The sequence below is a fragment of the Passer montanus genome, unplaced genomic scaffold (genome assembly GCF_014805655.1).
Source record: "Passer montanus isolate IOZ18808 unplaced genomic scaffold, ASM1480565v1 scaffold35, whole genome shotgun sequence".
Taxonomy (NCBI): Eukaryota; Metazoa; Chordata; class Aves; order Passeriformes; family Passeridae; genus Passer; species Passer montanus.
In genome coordinates this window covers 9,143,109-9,163,092 of record NW_024368263.1, presented here as the reverse complement: position 1 = coordinate 9,163,092, position 19,984 = coordinate 9,143,109, and the positions used below count along the sequence as shown (strand labels likewise).

Here is a 19,984-nt window from a genome sequence, read left to right as displayed (position 1 = left end):
GAGAAGGCCTGAGCTGGGCCTGCTCCGTGTCTGAAACACACCAAAGATGCGGTTTTTACCTTCCATGAACAGCCCATGCACGTAGGAGCCTTCTCTAGGGGGAAATGTTATTTCCTCGCGGGTTTTCTTGGTCACATCCACTGCCAGACACATCTTATCCAGTGGCCACTGCTTTTTCCTGGCCGTGGACTGCATGATGGCTGTGAGGAAGGACTGGGGGTTGAAGAATCCCGCCAGCCACACTGTTGCAGGCAGCACAAAATCTGTTGACCAGACTTCCAGTTCCTGGAAAATAAACCAGCAGAGTCCTTTAGGGTGGAGGGCGTGCTGTGAGCTGCAGGGCACTGTGACAGCGCTGACGTTTTGCTGTGTAAAACCCAAGCTTCAGCTGATCTTGCAGAATGGAGACTGGCTGGAGGTGGTGTGGGAGGAATAAGCAGCAGATTCCCCTGCAGCAATGAAGCTGAAACCCTGAATTCATAGTGCAGAAAGTGCTGCTGTTATTTTTTAACAAAGCCAGTTTTATTAATATTTTTATGGGACACCCAGGGTTGTAATGAGGGAGGGGAGATGATGTTCTTTTGCTGCAGTGATGTACTGTAATGGGGACCCTGGTCAGACTTGTGCTCCCATTCCTGGAGTAACAGCCCTTTTCAGGTACTTCAGGCTGGTTAAATTGACACTGAGAAATAAATCGGTAACCAATAAAGCAGTGCACTGGTGGGGAGAGTCCTGGGGCACCCCGGGCTCTGACAGCCACACGCACTCTGCTCACCCTGATCCGCTGGAGCAGGTCTGCATACCAGTTTGCCAGGCTGAGGAGAGAGGGGTAGGCATAACGTGTCCATGATTCTGGAACACTGTCATAGAAGAGAGCATTTGACAGCTCTTCCATCTCAGAGGTAATTGTCAGCTCTCCCTTTGAAAAAGAGAAAAGTCCAGGCAATTTAACCTGCAGCCAGAGGCGGGACAGCCCGAGGGACGTGCGTGGGCTCAGGGAGCAGAAGGCTGGGGCTGCCCAGCTGCACCTGGCACGGCTTGGTGGGTGGGAGCTGCACAAAGGCAGAGAGTGCTTTGCAGGACTGGGAGGTGATCCAGGCAGCTGCCTGCTGTGTACCTGCAGTCCCAGGTCCAGCTCCTTCAGCGAGCGCCTGATCTCGTTGGTCAGGATGTTCATCCTTTCACATTCCTGGAGGGCTACAACAGTGTATGGGGTTTTTTCCTTTGCCTTTGCCATCATCTCCTCCATATTGAATGGATCTGGGAGCTGCTGGATTATTTCATCCAGGACTGCCTTCACCTGAAATGAGAATGCCATAAACTGCTCTTGCCCAGAGAAAAGTACTGCAAGTTCCATTTAATTAAGTTGGTAAGATTTTTTTCTTTTTCTGCTCTGGTGTTTCTTTGTACCTTCTCCTCTGTTACTAACACTCCATTCTGTTATTGACTGCTCTTGGGTCTTAAAAAGCTGTAGTTCTTTTTTGGTAGCCAAGGTAAGAGACCTGAAGTCATGAAGGCTGTAAATTCAAGTGTAAAGTCCAGGCAGTCAGGAAGAAGACTAAAAAACATTCTTTTAAATCTTTGTTTTTAGTAGTTGTCTCATGAATGGAGGTTTCTTAGCAGCTCCATCTGCTGAGGAGCCCCACGTAAGCCTCATGTTGCCAGTGGTGCATCTTGGCTCATTGGGGGTGAGGTTCCTGGCCATGCTGCCAGCTGCCTCTGTGCTGTGTGTGCTGCCATCCCTGGGCCGATGACCCCAGCGTGGCTGGGCTGGAATCCCCTCCCTCTGCTATCCCTTCCTGCTATGGGGTCTCCTCTCTCAGGTGTCTCCAGACCTCTATCTGCCTCCCCTCTCTAGCCTCTCAGTTGTCACCCTTAAGAGGTTTTTTTCTCCACAGTAATTATTTCGCCCCACCTTAAAAAAACCAGTTAATTTCTGCCATAAAGGACTTGACTTGCCTGTTCCTCTCGGGAGACACCGGAGCCTCCGGCAGCCTCGGACTCCTTGGGCTGCAGTTCCAGCACGGTGCGGAAGAGCCTGTCCGAGGTGACGGTCAGGAAGCCCATCTCTGCATTGGGGTGCAGCCCATACAGGTGGGGGCTCTCTCCTGGCAGGTTGTCATCGATGTACTGGTGGTAGGCCTGAGCGCAGCGTCAGGGCCAGCCTTAGCTTGGAAGTGCAGGCAAAGGAGCCCAAAATTCCCTGCAACCTTGAAAAACCCATCTTGGGGCCCTTTATGGCACCTGCGCATGGGCACGGATGCTCCTTTTTAACTTGTGTCTCAGCCAAGTTTTTCCCTTTCCATCTCAAACCACAGGAATTACCTTTGCAGCAACTCTGCACATTCCCAGGGGATTGAACTCTCTCCCTACATTCCCCTTGGTGAGCGGGAGGGGAATGTGGGCCCATGCCCATTTTTCCAGAGCAGGGGTTTTCTACAGCAAATTGCAATGTTTTTTACCTCATAATCCATGCGGGGAGGAATCATGAATCCTGGAGCCAGGGACACCTCCCCGTCCAGCATCTCGGGCTGCACGTACTCGCTCAGGTACGTGCGGCACAGCCGGCGGTCCCAGTCGTCCGTGATGTGCCCCCCGTACATGATCTCCCCAAAGAGGTACCGGAGGTCATCCCACGGAACCTGCAGGGAGAGGCTCAAGCTGGGACTCCTGAGTGGCTCCCCAGGAGTTCCCCATGCAACCACAGACTGATGGCTCCAGGATTGACCTGTGCAGAGGTGACAGTCCCTGGACCCACAGAGGCTTGGGAAGAGGGGTGTCTCTTGATCACCCACAGATTTCTCCCTGTCCCACTATGAACACAGCCATCTATGGTTTGAATCCTGTCTTTTTTCCAACCAGCACTGATCACATCTGTGAGGGCAGGTCTAAAGGTGAGACTTCAGCTCTGCTCACTGCACCTGTGTTCTTGGGGAGGGCTTTGCTTTTTAGGAACCACCAAGGCACAGGTTGGGGCAGGCTGGTGGGCCAGGGCAGGCACTTGCTCTGGCTGGTGTCTGATGCCCTTTTCAGCCATCTCAGTCAGGCCAAGTACTCATCCCCTTCCCCTGCCTGAGCGTGCAGGGAGCAGGGGAGGAGCTGCTCCTGGCCCTGGGCTTCTTCATGAGACAACATTTGTGCTGCAAACTGGTGGATGTTCTAAGCAAGGCCAATTGCTGCAGCGTGTGCTGTGCTGAGGAGCAGTGACCTCGCTATCCCTCACCTTGGCGTTGGCCTCCAGGTAGTTGTGCAGGACGTTGACGGAGACGGTCAGGTCGCCGTTGTTGAAGGGGTACGACCTGTTCCAGCCCTGGGTGCCAAACCTGCGCCGCTCGGCCACCGCTGCATGGAAGTAGCAAAGGGCAAACAGGATGCACCTGAACTCGGACTCTTTGCTGCACTGCTCCAGTGTTTCCTGCAGAGGAACAGTGAGGGTGGGTTGCAGCTCGATACTGCTATCAGATGCCCCTCTAGTGAAGAACACTCATAGGCAAAAGAGAACTGAAAGTGTTCATTAGGAAAAAAAGGCACACTGTTGTATTTTAATGATTTGCTAGTTGGTAATTTTTGCACTCATTTATTTATGAAAGAATTAGGAGTTCACACCCCAATGCCCTGCTGACAGCTGAGGCAGCTTGTTCATGGCAAAGCTGCAGCAGCTCCAGGTTCAGCCTCAGGAAAGGCACTGGCAACCTGGCACTTCCTTGTTGGAAACCCTTGGGCAGCTCTGGTTACCCCTAAACCCTTGTCTTCCTGGGCACTCCGGGAGGATGTGCTGGCGAGGGCTGGCTCCAGGTCAGTGTCCCTGGCAGCAGAGACACCCCCGAGGTGCTCAGCCTGTGGAGCCCTGGAGGGGATGAGCTGTACCCACTGACCAGAACGGCCCCAGGAGGCAGCTGTGGGAGCGTGGGGGTGGCACAGGGGTACCTGGGTGAAGAGGTCCAGGGCTCCGTGCAGGTTGGCGCGCATGCCTGTGGGCGGCTCGCTGGTGATCTTGATGGAGTTGTCCAGCAGCCCCTGCGGGATGATGTGTGTCTCGGGGCTGGGGGCTGGCTCGGCACTCATGAACAGTCGGTACTCGGGGTGGCTTTCTTGGCTGTGGTGCTCCACCAGCTTCTCCAGCGTGCCCAGCCACCGGGCCACGAGGTGGATGTTCTGCAAAAGAAACTCTCTGCACCTTGAGAATCTCACTTCCCTCCCACCCCGATTCCTACTGTGGCTCCACAGGGGGAAGGGGCTGGGTGCATGCTGGCACCCCATCGGCAGTGGGGTGACCCTGCATGCTGTGCCTGGACGCTGGCAGGACTTTGTGCCCTGGTGTGCCAGTTGCCATCAGGGCTGTGCGCCCTGTGGTGTGCCCCACTGCCCTCACCCACCTGCAGGATGACCCAGTGGCCCTCAGCAGCTGCCACCTCCATGGCGTGCTCTGCCACCACCTCCTGGCCTTGCCCCAGGGATACGTTGTGGATCTTCCCGTTGTCAATGGTGAAACCCAGCCTCGTGCCTGCGAGGGGAATGTCTGCTGTCAGTATCAGTTCTCAGTGGGTCCATGCAGTTCTGGACACTTGGCCAGCGGGGCTGGTGCCAGTCTGGGTGGGCAGCGCCTCACCCAGTGCCTCCACGTCCTTCAGTGGGTCGACACCGGGGGAGAGGATGAAGAACAGGGGTGAGGAGGGACCGCTCTCCTTGTACACCTCAGAGAGATCAATGCTCCTTCCTTTCACATACTTGCTTCCCATTTTCTCTTCCACAAATTTCCTACAGAAAAATAGAACCATCCTGTGAGATGGGAGCAGTCACTGGTTGCAGCTGGAGTGGTGACACTCTGGGCTCTTGCAGAAGAGCCCTGTGCTGGGCACCAGGTACCTGATGGCATAGGTCATCCTGTCAGGGCGCAGGCACCGCAGCACACACAGCTTCTGCAGGGCTGTCTTGTTCTTCCAGTCCATGGGGAACACCTCGTTCTCTGGTGCCTCCATCTCCACAAACCTTTTCCATCGCTTTGCTGAGCTCTCGATGTCGCTCTCCAGGCTGGTGAACTCTTCCATTTCTGAAAGTGCCTTCAGGTCCCACAGAGAAGGACTAAATCACTCCTGGGCTCTCCTCATCCCCAGGGACCCCCTGCAGGTGACCCCAGACCTGCTGCACTAGGGGCTGTGCTGGCATTGCCTTGGCACAGTGGGGGAGTGCACAGACCCACCTTGACAGCACCCCAGTTCTGGTTCTGCAGGAAGTCCACGGGGGACGTGACACCAGTCTTGCAAGGGAAGCGCAGGAGGAAGTCCAGTTCTGCTGGGTTCACTTCTTTCTTGAGGGCCAGGACCTGAAAGTTGGGAGTGCAGAGTCGCAGCCACCCAATGCTCACAGCCCCAGTGTGAGGGGTGAGAGGCTCTGAGCATCCACAGCAGCACCAGAGTAAGAGAACAAGCTGTCTAAAGCCATGTGAATGCCTGTCGTACATCAGGAGGGATTACCTGGAAGGCAACCTGGGCCAGGAAGATGAGTTTGTCTCTCTCAAAGAGGCCCTGAGCAGTGTACACATAGACCGAGAAGGTGATCTGGTCTGTCAGGTTGATCACCCTTTCGCGGGTGTCGTCGCTGGGGACTGCTCGCTCGATGGCTTTCTCAAAGACCCCGTTGAAGGCCTGAGGAAGATCCCAGCAGGCATCAGCATGTGGCTGCTGGGGTCATGTCAGCAGCATGAAAGCTAAAACACTGAATCTCTGTGCTCCTCTAACTCTGACCCACCCACAGACATCTCTGTCCCTCCTCACTCCCCGTCTACCTTGAGAGAGAACTGGTAGATGGGGTTGATCTTGCAGAGGTCACTCAGGATGAAGTACAGCAGGGATGCGCGCTCTGCTGCTGGCCGGTAGTTCTCTCTCGCAACGTTTATTTGTACTTCAGTGACTTTGGCTTCTTTTACCTGGAGGTGCGGGGGGGTGGATGTTGCCAGAACCCTGCCATGCACCAAAGCAGTGCCCACCCTCCTGCTGGGTGCTCAGCCGAGCTGTCCCTGTGCCTGTGGCAGCAGGTCCACTGAGCACATTTACCTTTTCCTCAATTTCCTTGGCTGTGCGCTTTGTTATCTCCAGGTTCTCCACCAGTGCTGTGTCCCGCAGGAAATCTCCGCCGGCGGCCGACAGCCGGGCGAGCAGGGAGTCCTCCAGCTCCTTCAGCCTGATCTTGAACTCGTTCTGGCTCTTGGTCAGGCTTGCCTGCAAGAGCAGCGCCCAGGGATGTGTCGCTCAGGTGATCACAACAGAGGGCTGGCACCAGTCCCCCTGTCACAGGGCCACCAAGGTGCTGGAGTGAGGGAAGGTGGGTGTGGCCCTGCTGGGTCCCAGCGTCACCCCAGGGTGAGGTGATGAGCACACCCAGGCAGTGCTGGCTGTGGGGACCTGCAGCTGCAGGCTCTGCTCAGGGCTTCCTTGGCTCCCCACAAACAGCAGCGGGCACAGAGGGGAGCTCTCACGCTCCCTGCCCAAACCCTCTGCAGTGCCCTGGCCTCTCCACCCCTCTCACCAGCCCCTCTGACCCCTGTACCTTCAGGGCTTCCAGGTCTGGCCGCTCCCGGGCCACCACAGCAGCCAGCAGCTGGTCCTCCAGGCCCTCCCGTGTCACCAAGAAGTTGATGAGAGTGCACTGAGCCTGCACCTCTGGCTTGTAGTGCGGGTTGAAACACCGGGTGTGCAGGATTAGGCGGAACTGCTGGTTATACTCTACTTCTTTATCTCCAATCCTAATGTATCTGTTCAGTTAATTAAAGAAATTAATCCCCACACACTGGGCAGTAACTCATCACGGACAGATGCCCTCAGCCTGTGTGCTGTTCCTAGCCATTTGGGATGAATTTCTTTGGTTGGGAAAAGTCACAGCAAGGGCAGAAGTACCAAACAAGACTTGGCAGGGCAAGGATGGAGGAACAGGAGCTGGAGACTGCCCTGCCACAGCCCCTCGTGGCCTCTGGGGTGCAGTTCCCCTTACAGCTTTTCATGCTGTATGGCAGGTGTCCCAGGGAACATGTCCTTGAATGACTAAATGAACTGGATGCCAAGGCCCAGCCACATTCAGTACAGAGACATCCACAGGACACATTGGAGAGCGCTGGGGGATGTGTCCAAAGCAAAAGAAGGATCAGGCTCCCAAGCTGCTCAGAGTAAAGGTGCATCTAGCAGCATTTTGGGGCAGCAGTGGCTGCTTGGGGCATGTGAAACCCCTGAGCATTGGGGTGTGCTGACCTGCCCTTGAAGGTCCTGCCCAGCAGTGGGTCCAGCACTGCCTCTATCGTCTCCCCGATGTCCTCGATCAGCAGCGTCTGTCCTTCAGAGACCGCCTGGGCAATGATGTCCAGGTATCTGAGGGGGAACAGGGGAGGTGTGTATGCAGGTCTGTGCACTGTGGGGGGCTTGGGCTGCTGTGGGGGGCTCACAGAGTGCTTTCCACCCACTGTGACCTGTCAGAACCCTGTTGTGCTCTGCCAGTCCTGGCCCCCACAGAGCTTTTGGAGGTGTCAGGTACACCATCAGAGCTGCTGCCCTTGGGTTCCCTGGATCTGATGGGGGACGTGATTGCCCTGACTCTGCACCCTTCAATGGCAGGGAAAGGGGGGCTGGTGCAGCCGGGGCCTGTGCCCACCCCACAGCCCCTGGCCCACCTTTTCTGGCCCAGGCGGACGATCTGCAGGTCCTCCCCAAATTTGTTCTTGATCCACTTGCCGCCCTGCAGCTGGGCGTCCACGAGCAGCGGCCAGCGCTGGGTGCTGCACAGGATGGCCGCGTTCTCGGTGGAAGTGCGGTCGCTGGGCAGCCCCTGGTTGTTCCAGGCAGCCACGTCGGCAGAGTCCGTAAGGAGGCTGAGGGGGTCCAGGTCCGGGGTGATGGGGATGGGCACCTGCCGGGAGGGGCTGCTGGGTGCCTGGCACAGAGGCATGGGAGCCCCCGGTGCTGGTGGGCATGGGGGAAGGCACTTGGGGGCAACCTGCAGCCTCTCACCGACTGCCCCTGGAGGAAGGGGACCCAGTGCTTCTCCAGAAGCTCAGCCCTGTACTTCTTGGTGAAGTATCCGATGTAGGACACGAAGGCGGAGACCAGCAGCACGTCCCCACACAGCGTCTTCTCCTGCTCTCTGAGGTCCTCCACGGACTCAGCCCAGCGGACGTTTTCGGATGCCAGGCCCCCAACAAGCCTAGGGGTAGGAGGGGATGGGGGCTGCTGTCACCAGTTGGGGGGTGGGTGGCAACTCAGCCATGCTGACCTGGGGCATTGTCACCAAACATCTCCATGGCTGCCTCCCCACATGGATGTCTGGCCCAATTCATCTCAGAATTTTTCAATTTGGGGAGGGTATGGGGGGCTCTGCTGCTCCCATGGCCTTGGTGTCTGGGTCACCAGGCCATGCCAGGGAGCAGCAGCCTGTCCTGATGCTTCACAGCCAGTGTTTGCATGGTACCTGTTTGCCAAGTTGATGACTTTGTTGGTTTCATCAGCCTCCTGCTGGCATTTGATCTTCTCTGCTGTGGCTTTCTCAAACTGAGCAGTGAGAGTCGCCAGGTTTTCATTCAGGGCCTTTGAAAGAGAACAGCCCCAGAGCTATTCCCTGCCCACATGGGAGGCTCCATGGTGCCAGAGCTCTGCAGCATCTCCAGCCCAGCACAGTGCTTGGGCTGGGCTCTGGTTCACTGAGTTCTTTTGCTCATTTGGTGACCAAGTGGCTCATGGTTGGGGCTCTAGGGACACACACGTACCACAATTTTGCTCTTAATGCGACTCAGCCTCGCCTGTGCCTCTGCCAGCTCAGCATCAGCATCAGCCACTGCCTGTCTCTTGGGCTTCACCGTGCAGTGCACCTCGTAGAAGCGGACCATGTTGAGGCACCAGGAGCACAGCCCTGCTGCAGCCGTTGATTTGGACTTGATGAACTCTGGGTTAAAGCTGGGGTCGTTCCGGTACGGCCTGGCACGGGAGGACACGGCGTGCTGTGGCACTGCTCCTCAGCTGCGGCAGCCCGTCCCACTCCTCCCGGGGCTTGGGCTGCCTCTGGGTGGCAGCGTGGGAGAGCAGGGCCAGCGCCTGCATGCCACTGCTGTCCCCGAACCCTGCTGTGCTCTGCGTCCCCCCTGGCCTCCCTGCTCAGGGCAGCTGGTGGCAGGGGCTGTGAAGGGGCAGGAACTAGCCATGGACTCACTCAAATGCCTTGAGACAGGCCTCAGGGATGTTTTCCCCATCATAGTTTTTTAAGCTTGCAAGGAAAGTGTCTGCTTTTCCTATCTTGACTTTTCCTGCTGTCCAGCTCCTGTCCTTCGGAATCTTGCCATTTTCGGCCGTCAGAATCAACACAGCTGCCATCACATTCACTACCTCTGGTGGCGGGGCCCCGAAGGACTTCAGCTCCGTCAGGTTGTACTGGGGAGGAACCACAGGGCCACTGAGCATCACTCACAGCCAGCCCTGGCTGGGCACCTGCTTCCCACAGAGAGGTCACCCACCTTGTTGAGCGTGTCGAGGGCCTCACGGGCGGCCGAGAGCACCACCTCTGCTTCTGCCAGGTCGCTCGCACAGGCTCGTTGCTTCTCAGCCACCATCTGGAGAGGGAGGACATGGGGTAGGGTAAGTGGCTGTAACCACAGAGCTCACACTGCCCTGTCCCATGCTGGACACCAGCTCAGCACTTCGCACCTTGTTGATGGCCTCGACCTTCAGCTCCTCCTCATCAGCAATGGCTTTCTCCTTGCTGACCTTCTCTGTCTCAACACCCACCACGTGGATCAGTTTGTCTGTGTCCTCATTCTTCTGCTTCAGCTCTACCTCCTGGACTGCCAGCATGGCTTTCAGGTCATCCACCTCAATGAGGGAAGAAACAGAGCAGATAAAAGGGCTGATCCTGCCAAGCCCTGCCTGGTGGAGCAGCAGTGTCTTGTTATGGCTTGAGGACCTCACAGATGCCATGACCATCCTGCAGGGATGTGCCTGCTCTCTCCCCTGTGCCAGACCCAGAACAGGCATGCTACACAAGAGGGGCTATGGGCAGGCACCTGTGACGCTGTGCTCCGCAGCTTCATCAGCCCCTTCTCCAGCCTGTCGATGCTGGCAGAGAGCTTGCTCCTTTTATCCGCCAGCAGGTTTTGGTAGAGCTTTATCTGCTCCAGGAAGGTCTTTGGTGTGGTGTAGTTATAGCGTCTCTCCACAGCCAGGTAGGTCTTGGACATCTCCTTTGAGCTTGTGTGGACGAAGGACATGAACTGGCTGATGGAGGCCTTGACCTCTGGCTGCACAGAGAGCACACACAGGGAGCTGCTGCAGCACTGGCGTGCAGTGGCTGCACTGAGCCCCCCTGCAAGGTTGGCTCTGTGTGCAGCCACAGAGGCCAGAGCAAAGTGACCCCTTTCATCAGCAGCACAACTCAGAGCTGAGGTGCTGGCAGTAAAGGCACTGGGGCTGGTTCCCATGCCCAGCTCTGTCCCTGACATCCCTGTGTGGGGAGGAGCTGCTGTCCCTGGGCTGTTGCCTGTTGGGGATTTTTTAAGGATAGAATGGAAAGGGGAGGTTCATCCTCACCAACACAGCACAGGGCTGCAGGCTCTGACACTGGAACCAGCTGTAAACTTATCCCAGACCTATTCCCAGCTTGACCCCCATGCCTTGGCACACAAAACTCAGAGAGCAGTAGAGGTTCAGTTCATTGCCCAGTGCAGCCTGGGATCCCCAGTGCCCTAGGACAGCAGCTCTGCCGGGTCCCAGCTCACCTCGATGTCTGGTGTTTCCTCCAGGAACCTGCTGCTGACAGACACGAGTGCATCCTCTGGCCACTCGTGGAACCAGTCGATGGCCGTGCAGTTGACTACAGCTGGGAACCTCCTGGCCCGCACACGCAGGGTTGAGCCCACGGGGGAGAAGCAGAGGACAACCTGGGGCAGAACAGCAGTGCCTGAGTGGGGTGTCCCCGCTGCCATGGTGGGGGCAGTGTATGTGGGGGCTCCACATGGCTGCAAGTATTCTGCTGCAGACCTGAGCTTTGCTGTCTTCCCATTAACTCTCACCAGGGCTGGAGCTGGCTCCCCTCTGGTGCCTGCAGTCACAGCTGAGCTCAGTGCTCGTGTGGGTGTCCCTGGGAGTGCCCAGCATGGTCTGTGGCCATGGAAGCTACTGACCCGCTCTGCCCCCAGGGAGGTCAGTACAGGGCTGTTCTGCCCTGCACCTCTGGGGCTGGGGGCACCTGGGAGTCTCTGGAAACACCTTTTGCCTAAACCTCAGTGTTCTGTGGCCTGTTGCAAAGAGGTTTTGGATAGGGCAAGTCAGGGGCACAGATAAATCAACCTGGAGAGCAAACACCCACCTTTAACTGGCGCCTGACTTTTTCAATAAATAATTTCCAGCAGTTTTCCTTTGTATCCTCCAATCCAAGGGACTTCACTTGAGGCCTCATGGACCCAATGATGGTTTCCATGTCGTTATCCTGAAAGAGGCCTGGCACGTCCCCAGACGCCAAGAAATCATTGATCACAACCAGGAATGATTCTTCAGCCACCTGGGAGTCTGTCATCAGGAACACTCCAGGGATGTTCTTCACAGCTGCTTTAATGTACTGGGAGGCAAGGTCCAGCTGGGACAGAGAGAAACTGTCACCCCCCAGTTCAACCCCCATGAGGTGTTCTCCAAAGTGACTGGTTTGGAGCAGCCCTGGAGAGCTGGAAGGGAGCCTTTGGGAAGGAGCTGGTGCCAGGTGCTCTGCCCAGGCACAGGTCCAGCACCAGGGCTGTCCACACCACACCCCTGCTGTCACCAGTAGCTCCTGCCCATGCCTGGCTGGGGAAGCACTGTGGCCCCTTGGGGCAGGACTCAGGGGTGTCACCTGTGTTTCCTTGTGTGCAAACAGTGTCACGAGGAGAGCAGAGCCTCGTGAGCCCCCCCAGGCACTGTCACTGCAGGTGCAGGACCAGCCCCAAGCAGGTAGCACTGAGCCAGGGTCCAAAGGTGCTCCTACCTTCAGGTCTGGGATGCCGTAGCCTTTCCTCAGCGTGATCTGGAACACGCTCAGGTTGCTGATGTGAGCTGCCAGCCGTGCCAGGCTCTGCTTTCCACTGCCTCCCACCCCCACCAGCAGTGCATTGCCCCGAGGAGACTCCAAGATCCGGCTAATTCTGCAAATGTGAGACACCGCGTCTTCGAAAAGCACCTGAAGAAAACAGGAGGGAAGGTTTGGTGTTCTGGGTCAGGGCAGAAAGGGCAGTGAATTCCCCTTAATGCACCAACCCAACCAAGCAGTGCAGGCACAGGCACTCACCAGATTCATCGCTGCATTCACCTCATTGTAGCTGTCCAGGGCTTCCCTGAGCAGGTCACTCAGAGATGCCCAGTTTGTCACTGGCATGTACTTGGACTCATCCATGCCCTGGGCAAAGTGGCAGTAGATGTTGGGCTTGGCGAACATCAGCTCTTCATTGAGCTCCTGGGAGAGGCAATTCGAGCTGTGGGGCTCAGCTGTGGGGCACCCGGGGCACCACTGGGCTGGAGCACCCTACATGTCAGCACAACTCACCTGAAAGGAGGCTTTGCAGATGTCGGCCATCACCTTCTTGAAGCTGTACTGATCCTCTTCATCGACAAGCTTGTCTCCATACACCCTCTCTGCTTCGTGGAGCCAGAGACGCACCAAGTCCACAGGGGTTTTCAGGCATTCAGGGGTGGAGAAGAGCAGCCCCTGACAGACAAATCCCACAGCCCTTAGGGCTATTAGGGCCCTTAGGGTTATTTTAGTGCTGCTCAGAGCTCATTGCAAAGGTTTGCTCTGGGGAGAGGCCAAGGCTCTTTTCAGGGACATGGTATGCTGCAAGGATGTGGTATCAGGAAAGGGAGGAACAAGGATAGTTTAAAATAAACAGCTCTCCCACTACCTGGAATATGTTGGAGAGGTCCCGCAGGTTGAAGATGTAGTGGAACTTGATGGCTGTTGGCAGAAAGTTGGTGGCAACCTTCTGGTGCAGGGCTGTTGGCAGGACAGGGCGGTGAGCAGGCTCCAGGTGCCCAGAGACCCCTGAGCAATGCATTCACGGGGCTCGTCCCACCCCAGTGTGGCAAAGGCTCACCCAGCGCTGCTGCTACCAGCTTGGACTGCATCTTCTGCAGGGGCATTGGCATGCTGTGCCGGGCCAGGTGCTGCTGCAGGATGGTGCCGTACACGGTGTGCAGAGCCTCGCGGCTGGGGAAGCACACGGCCAGGACACAGAAATGGCGCTGCAGACAGAGGCAGAAATGGACGTGGGCACTTCGTCCCACAGGGGCTGATGCAGCCAGCTGGCACTGCAGGGTCCCCTGCCTCATTCCACCCTCTGGGCTTCAGTGGCAGGCAGAGCTGTGCCCCCAGGCCCTGCACACCTGCAGCCGTGGGTCGATGGTGAAGGACCCCGCGGTCGGGTTCATGCAGGCCACGTACTGGCAATTGCGAATGTCCTTCAGGGTCAGTTTGTTCCTGTCATACCTGTGCAGGAACCAGCACCGTGACACTTTCCCCAGGCATGGGGACAGGTTCCCCCCATCATGTCATGCCCCTCCAGCACCCACCAGTGCCCGTGGTCCAGGTGCTGCCGAATAAGCGTGTGTGGTGCCACCGTGCCATACTTGTCCACCTCTGGCATGTTCATGTCATCGATGAAGTAGATCAGCCTTTTGGTGCCAGGTGGGCCAAAAACTCTCCCTGATTTCTTCTCCAGAGGTTTCTCAAGGACGGCTGCAGTGAGAGGAGCGGATGGGTGGGGGTCAGCACTGCAGGACCCTGCAGGACAGCCCAGTGCAGGGCCAGCTGCTATCTATGCGAGCCTTACCCTGCAGCATGGCCGAGGTTGTGTAGAAGTTGAGGGGCACAGACTGCACCAGATATTCATCTGTGCCGAGTGCTTCCAGCTTGTCCCACATCAGGACTGACTTTCCCGTCCCTGCGTTCCCCACCAGCATCACCGGCCGCTGCTTCTCCATCAGCAGGTCCATGAAGTAGCGGAGGCGAATGGTCTCTGTGGTGTGCACCACGGCAGCCTGGGGAGAGCCTCTGTCAGTCCCTGCCTTGCCCTGGCACTGCCAGAGGCAGGGTCCTCTGTTGGGGCAGCGTGCCAGAGCCCTGCACAGCACTCCTGGCAGCTCCAACAGACGATGCTCTCTGCAGGCAAACCTGGTCCCTCTCTAAAGCAGCACATCTTGTGTGCTCTGTTATTCTAAAGACTTTCTGACCGAAACCAAGTTATTACACAGAACAACATGGACAGCTCCTGAAACCACCACACAGCCACAGCTCCTTGCCCTCTTCCCTGACAGCTTCGATAACCCCTCCAAGATGCCGCTGTAGGAGACACAAATGGAGTGCTAAAGGACACTTTGCACTCAGGCAATAGTCACAGCTATTTTGTGAGACTCTCTGAAGCTGCAGGTTAATCTGAAGGTAAAGGAGACATGGAACCCACAGCCCTTGCCTGAGGCTTCTGTGGAGTAAAGAGAACCACTGGAAGCCATCGGGTTTGATGTGTGCTACCAGTTGGAATCCTGATGATGCTTCATGCATTGCTGAGGGGAAGACTGTGGAGTGACAGTCAAACAAACCATATAAACACAGCACTTGTGGGAAATACCTGTAAGGGGACGTCGGGGTCGAGCTCAAACTCTGGCACTCTTTCATCCCAGGGATTGAATGTCTTCGTTTCTGGATGAATGTAATAGTCAAAAACTGTCCCCTGACTAGGAAACTTGATGGCTTTAAATTCTGACAGCCACCACTTGCTGAACTGCTGGCGGTGATCCACCAGCTGGAGGACAAAACAGAGACACTCAGACCCCAGCCATGTGATGGGATGCAAAGAAAGGTGGCAGGTGCTGGGCAGTCCCTTGGCTGTACCTGGTCCTGAAACAAGGCCCCACCAAAGGCCCAGATGCAGGCGAAGACGAAGAAGAGCTCGTATTGCTCCCGGGGTGAGTCTGGTGGGACATTCTTTGGTGTCAGAAAACACTCTAGCAGGGACAGAACTGTCTGTATGGCCGTGACATCAGGAACAGGGGTGATTGTCTTGAACTCAGACTTGAGCTTCTCCAGGCATGGTGGCAAGTACTTATCAAAGAGGATCATCAGAGCGGCCTTCTCAGACTTCTCTGTCCTGGTCTCAATCCAGCTGGCCACAATGCTGTGGGAGAGACAAACAGGGGTGCTTCAAGTGTCCCATCCCATCCCATTCCATTATCCCATCCCGTCCCGTCCCATCCTGTCCCATCCCATCCCATCCCATCCTTTTCCCTGCCCAGCTCACGGGCTCCAGCCCAGGTCTGTGGGGTTGATGTAGAGGATTCCAGCCCGGGACACGGTGGCCGGCGTGGCCGTCCGCAGGTGGCTGATCTCGAAGATGAGCCTCATGGTGGGAGTGAGGGGGATGCGCTCGTTGCTGGCCAAGGTGAGAACCTGGGGGAAGTGTCTCATTGTGGGGGATGTCTGGAGTTGGTCTCCCCGAGACAACAGATGAGCAAAGCCCTGGGGTGTGATGGCACCAACCTTATTGTCATCCATGACTGTGTTCAAGGACTCGATCCACATTGGGTCAATGTCTCCATCAAGGATGATCCATTTGGGCCCATCATGCGTGATGTTGGCCAGGTCACGCATTGCTGTGGAGAACAGACCTGCCCCACAGAGAGACTTGGGCTGTTCCTCTCCACACACAGCTGTTTGCTGGGGGCATGTGGGATTGGTGCTCCCGTGAAACATATTCCTTCTTCCTCCCACTCCAGGAAAGAGCCCCAAGGAAAAGTCTTCCCATTGCATCTCACATTCCATAAACTAAGCTCACAGCACTAGTGTCTCACCATCCTTCCATTCCCGTGTGGCTGGATGAATGATCCCAAACAGCTCATCGCAGGTCACAGCTTTGGGGTCCAGGTCCATAGTGACCGGTCTCCTCTTCAGGCTTTGGTACGTCTTGTTGAGTGACTTCAGCACCTGTGCAGAGAGGATGGTGCAGCCACAGTGCTGATCCCACTGGGGCAAACACAGCCTTCAGCAGCTTCTCTGCGGGGGGGTCATGGAGCCCTGCTCCCACCTGGACTGCTCTGGGCTCCCTGTGCAGAACCAGCCCCTGGACAGGGCATTGTGTGTGCCCAGCCCTGTCCTGTCATCCTGCCAGCACCACAGCATGCCCAGGGTCAATCCTGAGAGCGTGCCCCTGTCTGCTCTCTGTCTTTGTCTCTGCTCTGCCCATGGGTGTCTTGGGCAGGCATTGAGCTCTGCATCCCAAACCTGCTCAGCTGCAGGGCTGACACACAGCCTGAGGGCACGGCCATGGCTGCACTGCTGTTCTCTGCCCAAACACTGCTCTGGCAGGGCTGGGCTCTGCACAGCCCTCACCAAGAAGCCATGGGAGGCCACAGGATATGCTTGGCTGAGGCCATGGGGGCTCCATGTCCTCAGGATGGTTTGGCCCTACCTGGGACTTGCCACAGCCGGCGTTGCCAACGACGAAGACGGAGTGTCGCACTTGGAGCAGCTCCTCCAGCTGTACCACCTTCAGCACGAAATTCTCCTCTGCCTGCAGCTTCAGCTCCAGCACAGACTCACGGATGACCTGGGAGGGAGAGCAGGCACTGACCACCAGCAGCCTTGGAAAGGCTCTGGAGATGAGCTGGCTGCCCCCAGAAGCGCTGAATAGACCGTCAGCCTCTGGATCCTGCCAGGACTGGGACATATCTGGTGATGGTGCCATGCTTGGGCTTGCACCTTCTCAAAGTTGAGGTCCCTCTTCCTGGGAACGTCCAGTGCTGGAAACAGGTCTCCAATCAGCCCCAAGAACACAGGCAAGTCATCTGTCACGATCTTGGGGATATTGAAGTCTCGTAAAGCTCTCATCAGGACCTGGTCCTCTGCAGAGCCGGGGTCCCCCCTCTTTAAGGAGCCTGCCACCACCAGCACGGACTTGATGGCCCGCAGCCCCCAGTCGTAGTGGTCCTGTGACAGGAAGCAGAGAATCACCATTTCACTTTGGTGAGGGAGAACTGCTTCAAACAGCACTGCAGAGGAGCACCCTGTCCTTCAGCCCCAGCCAGGTCATCCACATGGCACCCACTGGGCTGGACCTAAACTGAGCTTTTCTGCAGGAGAAACCTCTGTCAGTCATGGGGGTGGTGTGGAGCTGGGAATCTGACTTCCTTCTTGAAGGCACGTTTATATGTGAATCACCTCTCTTGAGATTAATAATCTCTGAATGCTCTCATTTTAACTGGCCTAATTCTAATTCTAATTCCATGCTATTCTGCTTTTGGGCTTCTTGATTCCTTCCTTAAGAAATCAAGGTGCCATATGATGCACCAGGTAGAAGTGGATCTTGTCCAGCCATAGACCTGAGCTATGCAGAATTGTCACTCTGTGTGTCACCACCAGCAATCCCACTACAGTGTGTCAGCTTTGATGATCAAATGGACTCTTTCCTCTCCCAGCCAGCACTGTGTAATATTGTTAATTACCTGTTTCGACAGCAGCTCTTTGCAGAGCGTGTAGAGAGTGATGAACTTTCTTGCCAGGAGCCTGGCATCAAGAAATCCCTCTGCCACAAGCATGATTTCACAGATCAGTTCAAAATCAGGTACCACCATAGCGCAGGGTCTAGAGAGGAGCAGCTGCAGTTGTCAGGGCTGCTTACCACGTCCTTACCCTCCCACAGCTCCCAGGGTTTGCCCCCAAGTTTTCAGTGTGACGAACAGTGGGCTGCTGCAGTTACACCTGCTGGGGTCTCCTGCCCAGACTCCTTCTCCAAGCAGGGCTCATGTCCCACCAGACTGGGGCACAGCAGCCCTTCTGCAGTCACAGGCTGAGATTCACCAAGGACAGGGGTCCCACAGCATCTCTGTGCCTCCCCTTCCAGTGCTTCACCACCTTCTTGCCAACTCTCAACTGGATTTTAGTTGAGGGTGGCAACCCAGCCGAGCGTGCTCTCCCCTTGCTGAGCAGCCCAGCTCACCCCACCTGGCCACCTCTGGGGAGTGACAGGACTGTCCCATGGTGCCAAGGGCTCCCTCACACCGGGGCCACCACCCTTGGCTGAGGGTGTTACGGGTGTGGCACAGGAGTGCCAGCAGGGAGGGAAGTGCTGCCCTGACCCTGACCCACCTGAACAGAGCTTTTAGATTAACCCACCTTTTAGAATTTTTAGATTAACCCACCTGAACAGAGCTTTTAGATTCTCGGGCAGCTCTGTGCGCCCGGCGTAGCCAGGGTTCATGGTGATGAAGATCCCAACTGATGGCACCAGGGAGATGGTTTCCCCAAGGAAGTTGAATTTTTTCTTCCTGGCACGGATTGCATCCTGAATACATTTTACCTGCCATGTGAGCAGAGGTGTTGGCTCCCTGCCCAGTGCCCTGGCTGGCCCTGACTTCTCCCCAGGGTGAGCCTGAGGGTTTGGCTTTGCCAGGAATAATATTGAGATCTTGCTGAAGCCACAGCAGCAGGAGAAAAAAAGGAAAGCTGGCCTTAAACCAGCTCCTTCCTAATCACCCCAACTCCCTGTTCCAGATGATGGCAGAGCTGGGGGTGACAGGTCACCAGGATGGACACAGCTGGACTGTGAGGTTTAACTGTGCCCAAATCCCCTGCACTGCTGGAATTCTACCCTGTGTCCAAACAGGACATAGGGGAGAGGAACAGTGGCAAACTGTCCTGCGAGTCAGCTTTAACTGGGACAGCATGCAGGACATGAGCTGGGAAGTCTCCTTGGCACCCAGTGCCACTGTGTTGTGGGGACAGCACGCACCTGCACTGCAATGACAGACAGGACCTCCACCAAAATGCGATTGAACTCATCGAAGCAGCCCCAGGCTCCCGTCTGGGCGAGTCCTTTGTAGATGTTCCCACAGGACTGGAGAGAAACAGAGCAGTGGGACAGGGCTCAGGACTGCGATCCCTCACGGCAGCTGCAATGGGGGATTTGGTGACAACACTCGAGAGCTGAGAGCTGCTCGTGCCTTACGGACTGTGCACTTCCCTAGGGAAATTCCCCACAGTGCTAAAGCGCCCCTGCCAGGCTCCCTGGGCTCCCACAGACCCAAACACAGGGTCCCTTGGTTCTCACCTCAGTGCCACCATGCTGCTGCCCGTGCCCTACCTTGTAGTCCATCTGCTCGGAGCAGTTGAACACGTAGACCATCATGCCCACGGCCCTGCCCAGGTCCTTGGTGGTCTCTGTTTTCCCGGTGCCTGCAGGGCCGGCGGGGGCCCCCCCCATGTAGAGGTGAAGGGACTGTGTCAGGGTGATGTAGCACCTGCCGAGGGAGGCCCTGGGGCTGAGCGGGGCCTGGCACGGCCGCAGTGCCCGGCAGGGCGGGGGGAGCCGAGCCCGCACCTGTCGGTCAGGGGGGTGATCACCAGCCGGGGCGTGTTGCCCAGGTACTCGTAGGCGTACAGCAGCTGAGCGTCACAGATGTTGGCAAAGCAGTGCCTCTCCCCGTCATCCCAGCGGTGCCGCAGCTGGGACTGCCAGGCAAACGCCTGCGAGGTCTCCACCTGCAGAGCAGCTGGCTGTGGAGGCAGGCAGGCACGGGCACTGCCCACCCTGACCCGCTGGGACAGCCACACACCCTGCTCGGGGACCGTTCACCACCTCCCAGAACTGGGACAGGGGGCAAATGGGTCCCAGGGCCGTGCTGGGGTGGGTGGGGACCATCCCTCCTCACAGCCCAGCCCAGCCCACACCCACCAGCAGAGGTGCCCAGCCTGAATGTAGTGGAATGACGGGAAACCTGTGCTCCAGAGTTCTAAGGGATGCTGCACCAAAAATTTCCTCTGGTACCAAATACCTTTGTTTGGATCATTTTGCCCACAACATCCCTTGCATGGACATCAATAGTGCAGATTGTCATGATCTTCATTCTGTCCCCAGCACTCAGGTTCCCAAGGAGCAGGGAAATCAGGGCATTCAGTCGAGCAATCTGGTGAAGCACAAGAATAATGGGCATAGAGATGATGCCCT

At 56.7% G+C, this 19,984-nt stretch overlaps 1 protein-coding gene across 7 annotated transcripts in view; it reads right to left on the bottom strand.

Annotated features, from left to right (window-relative positions):
- DNAH17 (dynein axonemal heavy chain 17) overlaps positions 1–19,984 on the bottom strand; it is a 33,055-nt gene that overhangs the window by 952 nt on the left and 12,119 nt on the right. For 2 of the 7 annotated variants that reach the window (XM_039716109.1, XM_039716110.1), the window contains 47 exons: positions 19,812–19,943; positions 19,358–19,518; positions 19,121–19,277; positions 18,770–18,874; positions 18,180–18,337; positions 17,484–17,622; positions 16,741–16,968; positions 16,451–16,588; positions 15,834–15,966; positions 15,523–15,650; positions 15,284–15,432; positions 14,878–15,160; positions 14,615–14,788; positions 13,820–14,027; positions 13,560–13,725; positions 13,374–13,476; positions 13,085–13,232; positions 12,893–12,984; positions 12,538–12,699; positions 12,283–12,447; positions 11,983–12,174; positions 11,335–11,601; positions 10,745–10,906; positions 10,034–10,267; positions 9,678–9,842; positions 9,488–9,583; positions 9,187–9,404; positions 8,747–8,954; positions 8,452–8,567; positions 7,995–8,187; positions 7,658–7,893; positions 7,242–7,358; positions 6,547–6,751; positions 6,054–6,218; positions 5,786–5,926; positions 5,475–5,645; positions 5,201–5,323; positions 4,867–5,060; positions 4,610–4,758; positions 4,377–4,504; positions 3,928–4,155; positions 3,224–3,415; positions 2,463–2,642; positions 1,960–2,142; positions 1,118–1,300; positions 776–919; positions 60–285 (listed from right to left, as the gene is read on the bottom strand). In XM_039716109.1, coding sequence (XP_039572043.1) covers positions 60–285; positions 776–919; positions 1,118–1,300; positions 1,960–2,142; positions 2,463–2,642; positions 3,224–3,415; positions 3,928–4,155; positions 4,377–4,504; positions 4,610–4,758; positions 4,867–5,060; positions 5,201–5,323; positions 5,475–5,645; positions 5,786–5,926; positions 6,054–6,218; positions 6,547–6,751; positions 7,242–7,358; positions 7,658–7,893; positions 7,995–8,187; positions 8,452–8,567; positions 8,747–8,954; positions 9,187–9,404; positions 9,488–9,583; positions 9,678–9,842; positions 10,034–10,267; positions 10,745–10,906; positions 11,335–11,601; positions 11,983–12,174; positions 12,283–12,447; positions 12,538–12,699; positions 12,893–12,984; positions 13,085–13,232; positions 13,374–13,476; positions 13,560–13,725; positions 13,820–14,027; positions 14,615–14,788; positions 14,878–15,160; positions 15,284–15,432; positions 15,523–15,650; positions 15,834–15,966; positions 16,451–16,588; positions 16,741–16,968; positions 17,484–17,622; positions 18,180–18,337; positions 18,770–18,874; positions 19,121–19,277; positions 19,358–19,518; positions 19,812–19,943 — 7,945 coding nt within the window. Of the gene's footprint in view, positions 1–59; positions 286–775; positions 920–1,117; positions 1,301–1,959; positions 2,143–2,462; positions 2,643–3,223; positions 3,416–3,927; positions 4,156–4,376; positions 4,505–4,609; positions 4,759–4,866; positions 5,061–5,200; positions 5,324–5,474; positions 5,646–5,785; positions 5,927–6,053; positions 6,219–6,546; positions 6,752–7,241; positions 7,359–7,657; positions 7,894–7,994; positions 8,188–8,451; positions 8,568–8,746; positions 8,955–9,186; positions 9,405–9,487; positions 9,584–9,677; positions 9,843–10,033; positions 10,268–10,744; positions 10,907–11,334; positions 11,602–11,982; positions 12,175–12,282; positions 12,448–12,537; positions 12,700–12,892; positions 12,985–13,084; positions 13,233–13,373; positions 13,726–13,819; positions 14,028–14,614; positions 14,789–14,877; positions 15,161–15,283; positions 15,446–15,522; positions 15,651–15,833; positions 15,967–16,450; positions 16,589–16,740; positions 16,969–17,483; positions 17,623–18,179; positions 18,338–18,769; positions 18,875–19,120; positions 19,278–19,357; positions 19,519–19,811; positions 19,944–19,984 lie in introns of those variants that run through there. The other 5 variants (XM_039716111.1, XM_039716112.1, XM_039716113.1 and 2 more) reach the window with 5 other exon arrangements.